The sequence below is a fragment of the Pygocentrus nattereri genome, chromosome 6 (genome assembly GCF_015220715.1).
Source record: "Pygocentrus nattereri isolate fPygNat1 chromosome 6, fPygNat1.pri, whole genome shotgun sequence".
NCBI classification, from domain to species: Eukaryota; Metazoa; Chordata; class Actinopteri; order Characiformes; family Serrasalmidae; genus Pygocentrus; species Pygocentrus nattereri.
In genome coordinates, this window is record NC_051216.1 from 26,322,512 (window position 1) to 26,330,975 (window position 8,464).

Sequence of the window (8,464 nt, forward strand, 5' to 3'; positions counted from 1 at the left end):
TTTAACAGCTTTGCTCAGTCTGTTTTTTTTTCTTTCTAAGCTTTCCCACCTGATGCTGAACTAGAGGGATGGTGCTGAATTACAGAGGTGATTTGATGGAGCTGGAGATAGCTGAACTGCTAAATTGGTATTTTTGTTATTAAATTAAAAGTTGATTATGCTGCTGTAAAAGGAACGTGCTGCATCAATTTAATAGGGATGGTTAACATTGCAGATATTTGTCTGTTATTTGTTGTTTGCATACATTCATACATTGTACTCACAACCTGCGATTTATATTATTTGCAAATAGTACATAACTATAATAAATAACTGTCTGATTTCTCAGAAACACTAAATGATGTTTATATCTTTCATTATGTGTGTTATGGAAATCTAATTTCTTTCACAAAAGTGCTATAAAAACTACTTTTATCCTTCTGATTAAGCAAAAACTAAAAATACTATTTTGTACAGATTTCCATGTCTTTGTTTATCCATTTTCATGAATATTTCCAAACATGCATGCTTTGCTCTACTGTGTATGAACACTATAATCTACCCAAGTGTTTACTTGTCAGAATCACCTGTCTGGTTCAGATAACATGTGATCATGATATTCAAAACCATCCATTGTGATGGTGAGCCAGTCTACATTTCAGATGTGCCTCATTCATGTGTGCATGAAGCAGAGAGGCTGAATAGTTGATGAGGCTGTCGAGGGAGAATGACAGTAATGAGGAGAAGGAGATTAGAAAGTCTGGCACTTGATATCTCTTTGCCACCCTATTTGAACAGGGCCGGAGAACTGGAAAATTACTGTGTGTGTGTGTGTGTGTGTGTGTGTGTGTCTGTGTGTCTGTGTGTGTGTGTGTGTGTGTGTGTGGGAGAGAGAGAGAGAGAGAGAGAGAGAGCGCGAGTGAGAGAGTGAGCACGAGTGAGAGAGTGTAAGGGAGAGAAAGAGAAGATCAGCATAAAAGAAGTCCCAAAATAAAGTTGTCAGGGCGGCACAATGATGTTAAAAGTGGCTCCCTGATCACAGTGCTTAGTCAGGGTGTGGAGATGGAGAGGCCAGCACCTGGAGGCAGGGAACGCTTTAGCTGGGATGGCTGGAAAAATTTGCTGCTGCCCCAGTTAAACAGACAGTCTCTTTATGTGTATGGCAGTGAAGTGGCTGTGGAGAGGGAGTGCATCAGACAAAGAGAAAGAGGAGTCTTCGTGATCCATCCCTTCAGCCCTTTAAGGTACTGTATGCTTCTTCTAAATGTTTTTTTGAAAGTTACACTCTAATAAGAAGATGCTGTAAAACAGCTCTAACTCTTGTTTATTCAGGAGCTACTACACAATGTGCATGGTTGCCATTACTTTTCTGAACCTGATTGGGATCCCGATAGAGATTGCCTTTTTAGACGGCCAGACAGGAGTTGGCTGGGAGGGTTTCAATGTCTTTTCAGACACACTGTTCTTGATTGACGTTGGACTCAACTTTCGGATGGGCATAATTGCAGAGGACAGTGAGGTAATCATATCAACTCAAGACCTTCACTAGTAGTTACAGGCATATTCCACATGTTCCTGTTCAGAATGAATTAACACATTCTCTCCATCATCCAGGCAGCAATTCTTGATCTCAAGTGCATTCGACAAAATTATTTAAAGAGCTGGTTTATACCAGATGTGATAGCAGCGTTTCCAGTTGGTTACATAATACTAATTGCGGTAAGGTCATATTCCTTTATTTATGGCCAGTACCCAAAGAACATCAGAACTTTTTTGTAGTTTTGATTGTTGTATGTCTTACAGGACCTACAGTATCATAGTGACTCTCCCTCTTCCAAAGCCAGCAAAATGGTACGAATTCTCATGTTTGTGAGAATCCTCAGCCTTGTCCGTCTGCTGCGTGTATCCCGGCTCGTCAGGTTTTTTAATGAAGTTGAGAAAGTAAGCGTTTTTTGTGATAACACCTATAATATCATTGCACAAATGTGCACCCTTCTTTGAACTGCTGAAATGTCATGAAGCAACTGTATATTTTTGTGTTCTCTTGTTTTCTGATAATTTTTTATGTTGGATTTTGTTGCTCAATAGGTTTCAAATGCAAATCTGGAGGTGGTTCGAGTGTTCTTTAGAATCTTGTCTTTGTTTATGATGATTTTTCTCCTGTGCCACTGGAACGGCTGTGTGCAGTATTTTGTTCCAATGCTGGAAGAATTCCCATCAGACTGCTGGGTGCGGCGTGAAAATCTTATGGTACTTAGTTATGCAGTGTCACATAATGTGCCAGCAGCTTTGGAACTAGAGAGATGTTTGCTAGAAGCATTTAAAACATCTTCTGGTTTAATTTACTTGCTTCTTATATGCACAGTTGAGCCTTTTAGTGAGTCATAATAATGAGAAAAACTCAGTATCTCATAATTATGAGATACTTTCTCAGTTCTCACTTACTATCTCATAAGAATGATATAGTCTTACTCATGTCTGCACATCAAAAATAATGTGATACTATGTTATAATTACAAGGCAGAATCTGTAGTGAATCATTAGGTCCTACTTATGAGAAACTTTTATGAGAAACTTTTATGAGATTATGAGAAACCTTTTTATGTAGTAAGTACTAAATTGATTCAGTTACATTGTGTTGAAATGGGCTTCCATACCATGTTGTGTGCCCTCCACAAATATTAGCACTCAGTGGTAAACGAGCAAAGCAGCCTGTAAGAAATGCTTTATTGCTTATCCTTTTGATCCAAATTCAAAATATTAACTAAAATCTAACTTTTTTTGAAGTGCAATGATTGAGACTAAATCTTATCAGGAAGTAGATATTTTTCTCAGATCTGTGTGTGCAGGACAGCCTCTATACAGTAAATGCTTACCATCTCCAGTTGTTTTAAGCTTCTTGATCATCAACCTGATAGTGTTAAAGGGCCTATTCAACTGTTTAGATGTTGTTTTTTTAAGCCATTTCCTGATTTGTGAAACTCAACAGCCTTTTGTCACACATCAGTGCTGTTTTCTCTCGGTTTATCTAAATGATGGATGACTGAAGGAATATGGCCAGTGTTTCATCTCATGTATATTTCCCAGTGAATCAGGAAGTCATGACTGACCATCCAAGTGTTCTTAATCACTCAGGTGAACTCAAAGACATAAAATATGAAGGAATATACTTCAGCTAGATTTAATTTTTAATCATTTCTAGGGGTGCCAATAATTGTGGCACACAAAGATTTAAGATTTTTTTTTTTTCAGGAAAAGATCAAATTTTTTTCTTTCAATCATTATTCCTTAAATAAACTTAGGATTTTTGCCAGTATTTTGAATGATAGATCAAAAGAATAAGTAATTTTTCTACAGCTTATTTTGCTGATGATTTCCAGGGGTGCCAACATTGGTGGAGGGCACTGTTTTAACACTGGTAATGAAAAAGTAAAACATGTTTGTTTTTATAGAATGCCACAGTGGGGGAGAAATATTCATTTGGGATCTTTCGTGCACTCTCACATATGACTGCAATATCCTATGGTTCCTCTGAGACACCAACAAGTAAACATTATAATTCTAATCAGTCAATAATTCGTTAGCTCGGTTTGTTTTGAACTGGTGTGTAATGAGTATCTTATGTATTTTTTTTTTTATTCTTATTGCTTTAGATGAGGTGGAGCTGTGGATTGTTATGACTAGCATTGTGTCAGGAGCACTTATGTATACAGTCCTGGTTGCCAACACCGTTGCCCTATTGACTGATGCAGACATCCCAGCAAGAATATATAAGAGCAAGGTACAGGAAAACACGGTCCATCAAAGAGATGGATATATCTATGAATGTACTGGAATGTTGTTCACACATGATTTTTTTTAATCTTCCATTGTACTATTTATTGTTTATTGTTACTTTTGGGAGTTAACTGGGACCTTGAGTACACTATTTTGTTCTACCTCATGTACCACGTGTGATGCGAATGACAATAAAGCCTTATCTTATCTTATCTTATCTTAGATTAATCACCTGGAAGACTATATGGTTTTCATGAAGCTTCCCAAAGCCTTGCGTCTTCGCATAAGCAATTACTTTCAGGCTCGCTATCAGGGGAAGTGGTATGAGGAGAAGGATGTTCTAAATTGGGTGTCTTCATCGCTTAGAGAGGTACGATTTCACCGAATAGTGAGCATTTAGAATCATATTTATTTCACATTAAATGAGTTCTTTCAACTTGTTTTAATTTATGAAGGAAATTGTGATGACCATGTGCTCGGGCCTTGTAAGAAAAGTTCCCATGTTCAAGAACTGTGATGTGAACTTCATCAGCTCGATTGTCTCAGAACTACAGTATGAGGTTTTCCAGGAGGGTGACATCATCATGTGTCAGAATACTCCGGGTGATCGCATGTTCTTCATTGAGCATGGACAGGTAGTTGTGGAGACAGACTCTTTTCAGCAGGAGCTGTGTGATGGTGACTATTTTGGAGGTATGATATGAGACAAGTTGCTTTTTCAAATTTAGAGATTTCAGAATAAGATGCATCTTAAGACTAAAAACTGTTGAGATAATGGTGTTGATAAAACTAAGAAGATGATGAAAATGATGATGATGATGAAAAATGATAATTTGTGCTTCATGAATGTTGTTTCTTGCCTTTCCCAGAGACATGTCTCCTGATCAGAGGAAGGCGTTTGTCTACAGTTCAAGCACAGACAATATGTCAACTCTTCTCTCTGTGTGTGGACAGTTTTTATCGAGTCCTTCGTGATTACCCAGAGGTTATGACAGATATCTACAGAGAACACCTCAGCAGGGAATGAGCTTTGGGCTCCCAACATCCACACCATAATTCATAATTCCTGTGGCCAAAGGACATGACATGTACATGAAGCATGTATAGTGCTCTTTATCCATCCATCCATCTTTAGTCATCCTTCATTTATTTAATTTTTACATCAAAATGGCCAAGGAAGTACAAGCATCAGGACAATTCAGACAGCATATTGTTACTGTTCATAAAAAAACTTTTTTTTTTTTCAGATTTTTGTCAAATGTTTCCTGCATAATTTGAGCTCAGCAGCCACACTTTACATTTTGTGAAAACTTCATGAAGACTGGACCAATAGAAATGTTTCAAAATTGCTTTGAAGACATACACTAACTTATGTTGGAAGTAAAGGCAGTTTTTTGCAGTTGTTTTTATTTGGACAGTAAAGGGGCCTCAACAACTAAATATAATATGACTATTTTCAGAATTTTGTGTGTCCACCCTTTGCTTTAAATATAGCTTCCTCCTGTCAGGAGACTTTAAATGTTTAAAAGAAATCTGCAGGGATATTTTTCTGTACCTCTAAAGTTCAGTTTTGGAAGTTTTTTTGCTCATTACAATTCAGGTACTACCAAACTCATTAATAGCTTTGGGGTGGCAGTTCATTCTTCTGAGAACAACATACCATTTTTTTTTTTTATTCTTTATATTATTTTTTATTTATATTAAATCTCTTCAGAAATATCTCATTTATAAGATCGCTCATTGAGCCCTTTGTGACTGCAAATTAAATAGAAGAAGGGTGGTTTTTAGACTTTTGTACAGTACTGTGTAGACATATAATAAATGAAATCTTCATTCCACAGATTCCTCAGGGACTTTTAGTATGATAATTTGTAGTATAGTGCACTCTAAATAGAAAACTGCCATAGTCAACACAGTCAAAATTCAAATGCACTTATCAGTCTGTGGTAAATGAAAATTTGGGAATGCTTAGTTTAATCAATCACACAATACTTCTTGGGGTGTGTTCAGCATGATTCACTTTAATCAATTTTATTACTTATTTTTGCACACAAGTTTAAAGTAACATACATAGGAATTGTGTTCCAAACTGTTACAATATCCAGTAATAGTTCATTCAACATCTAGCCCACTATATGTATACATTTTTATTGAGCAATACATATTGAGATACAGTTGCATTCAGGGAATTCATGACTTGATGTAAATACTCATTTGAAAGTAACATAAATCAATTCTAGTGATCTACCCAAATACACAAATTGTACCAGAGGCCAGCCTGTGCTTGTATTCATATTGGTAATATGAGGCCTGAGGAAAGTTGCACTTCATCTCCATTTTACCTGGTACAACATGGATAGCAACACCTGCACCAAGTCCTTCCTGCAGCTTTTTTAACATTCGATTGGCTAGGTAGAGTCTAGCTTTGCCTGGATCTTCTTCTATTGCTGCATAGATTTCAGGTGGGGGGTTTGGAATCTTCCACTCCAGGTCCACTATCAGCTGATGGATGCGAGCTTTATCCAGCGAGGAAGGGGTGTCCCTGTAACAAGCGACTATATTGGAATTGGTTACTTCTGAGCAAACAGAGATGAAGTTCTCAGAGGCCAGACTGGGTTGACTGCTTTGCTGTTCAGATCCCTCCTTATCTTCATCTGCTGCCTCCTTCCAGGAGCCCACAGGGGGGTGTACCATCACAGCCCAGTGCAGCCAGTCGTAATCTCGCTCTAGAGTTTTTAGAATCTCTGTTGCTTGCTCCTCAGGTGTGTGTGTGTTCCATCGAATCTCCAGGATCTGCTTCTTGACATCCTCTTCTGCCTGTTCACGGAAGTATCCGGAACAGAGCCCTCCTGTGCTTTTCATTTTCCTGTACAGGGCAGCCATCCTATCTGACCAGCTCTTTATGAGAAGGGCCTGATCTCTGCCTGTCAGAGAGGACTCTACAAAAAGACACAGCAGACCTGTTCCAAGAACAAAATTCACCTGTAACAAAAAAGTCCAGATTTATATGAATGAATGAATTATTATTATCATTATTAATGAGAGAAATTATTACATTTTATTTGTCAACATATGAAATTATATTATTGTTACATAATAATTGTTTCATTGCAATGCTATAGGCAGTGCTTGTGCACTGGCATTAAAATGTAAAGGTCAATGCAGTTCCTGAATAAACAGCCAAGAGTTATCAGTTGTCATTGGCGTGTCCTTGGTATTTAAGCACTGAACTGTACTTGTATGCATATCAAGGTCAACATGCATCTTGGAAATAATCTTGCCTATCAAAAGTGCCTAATTAATTGTCCATTAGCATGTCCTTAACTTACTAACTGCTTGCATTAGCCAGCAGTCTCTCTGAAGCAACATGAGATTAAGTGCCTTGCTCAAAGGCATGCTGGTAGCACCATTAGCTGAGAATGAAGTCATGACTTCTTGAGTCACTGCCAAGTGCTCAGCTACCACCACCCAGAAACTGAAGTTTATTTCACTGTAGAGATTAATTTTATACAAACATCCAATCACACAAACTTGAAGTATATACAGTGCACTGACCTTGACACAAAACTCCTTAACCTGCCAGCGTTTTGGTTTACGGTTTCGAACAAGCTCTTCTAACAGGGTGGGCTGATCAGTCAGGACAGAAATGCCCATCATACGACTGTACAGCGCTGTCAGCTGCCTCTCCAGATGATACTCCTGGACATAACTCAAAAACACATCCTTTTCCCGCTTTGTAAACTCTGGCTGGGCTCTCACAGATGCGCCTAACTGATTGTACACCACAACCAAGTCATATTCAAGACGGTGAACCTCTTGATCGGTAAGCAGGCCTGGTCCAAAGGAGCTAAGTTGATTATCAATGTGATCCAAGTTCTTCTTCACCAGGTCCGTATCATCAGATGTAGTGCTGCCACTTAGATAAGTGCAGATTCCCTCAACTAGTACACGCATAGACTGCATGAAGCCGACAGGTTCCAGAACTTTCCCAAAGAGCGCCATGGTTTGGACCAAAAGGATATTAATGTACTGACCTGGAGATAAAAGCAGGCAAAAGAAACAAAGTATGCATTCAAATTAAATCATTGATCATATACATAAATGAAAATGAGATACAGATTAACAAGAGGGATGTAACTCTGCCAGAAAAGCATAGAAGCTCACCTAAATGCCAAGGAAGTGGGGTTTATGTCACCTTCACTTTGGCTCCAGAATTTATACTCACGCACCAGAGCAAATAAGGGTTTGATAACATTTTTCCCTTAGATGCCCTTGAAATAACATTTACAGCCTGTACAAAGCATTGTGGTATTTGCTGGGAGATTAAGTGAACTAACATGTTCACAGTCTTCGTCCTTTAATTCTATCAGTGATTAATTTTGTTACAAAAATGCTGGTCGTGAGTAGCTCACCCTCTGGTAGAGGATCAGATGGGAAAAATCAGTGCTTAAGAGTAGACAGGCAGGAAGAGGAAAATCACCATATTTTACATTTACCCACCACATACAAAAGAATGAACATGCAATACAGTGGCTCAAATAAATGAATAAATAAAATGATAATCTGTTGCGTTGCACATATTTTAGCATCTATTTATGATTTACCTTGGATATTTGAAGCTGGACACACATGAACTATCACTGCACCCTGAATGATTGAAATTTTTAGCCATTGTTTCTGCCACCCTTTTATTTACACCAGCAGAAAA

General features: G+C 38.1%; 2 protein-coding genes across 2 annotated transcripts; one reads left to right on the forward strand and one right to left on the reverse strand.

Annotated features, from left to right (window-relative positions):
* Positions 1 to 1,015: 1,015 nt before the first annotated feature.
* On the forward strand, positions 1,016 to 6,373 carry hcn5 (hyperpolarization activated cyclic nucleotide-gated potassium channel 5). Its single transcript, XM_017704556.2, has 10 exons — positions 1,016 to 1,223; positions 1,312 to 1,498; positions 1,594 to 1,698; positions 1,783 to 1,920; positions 2,068 to 2,229; positions 3,432 to 3,525; positions 3,633 to 3,760; positions 3,980 to 4,126; positions 4,212 to 4,449; positions 4,626 to 6,373. Exons 1-10 carry the CDS (start codon positions 1,042 to 1,044, stop codon positions 4,781 to 4,783), a joined length of 1,539 nt encoding a protein of 512 aa, XP_017560045.2. The 5' UTR covers positions 1,016 to 1,041; the 3' UTR covers positions 4,784 to 6,373.
* On the reverse strand, positions 6,001 to 7,786 carry LOC119263603. The gene is made up of 2 exons (XM_037539177.1): positions 7,312 to 7,786; positions 6,001 to 6,738 (listed from the first exon to the last, which is right to left on the reverse strand). The coding sequence occupies exons 1-2, from the start codon at positions 7,756 to 7,758 to the stop codon at positions 6,001 to 6,003; spliced, it is 1,185 nt and encodes a 394-aa protein (XP_037395074.1). The 5' UTR covers positions 7,759 to 7,786.
* Between the last annotated feature and the right edge of the window lie 678 nt (positions 7,787 to 8,464).

What these genes read in the sequence shown, in the direction of transcription:
- LOC119263603 (XM_037539177.1), bottom strand. Translation starts at nt 7,758, where the DNA reads ATGGCGCTCTTTGGGAAAGTTCTGGAACCTGTCGGCTTCATGCAGTCT. An exon ending in TTAAGGAGTTTTGTGTCAAG is followed by an intron (nt 6,739 to 7,311) that starts GTCAGTGCACTG and finishes TTTTTGTTACAG; the next exon opens with GTGAATTTTGTTCTTGGAAC.
- hcn5 (XM_017704556.2), top strand. Translation starts at nt 1,042, where the DNA reads ATGGAGAGGCCAGCACCTGGAGGCAGGGAACGCTTTAGCTGGGATGGC. An exon ending in TGCGGCGTGAAAATCTTATG is followed by an intron (nt 2,230 to 3,431) that starts GTACTTAGTTAT and finishes TTGTTTTTATAG; the next exon opens with AATGCCACAGTGGGGGAGAA. An exon ending in TGATGGTGACTATTTTGGAG is followed by an intron (nt 4,450 to 4,625) that starts GTATGATATGAG and finishes TGCCTTTCCCAG; the next exon opens with AGACATGTCTCCTGATCAGA.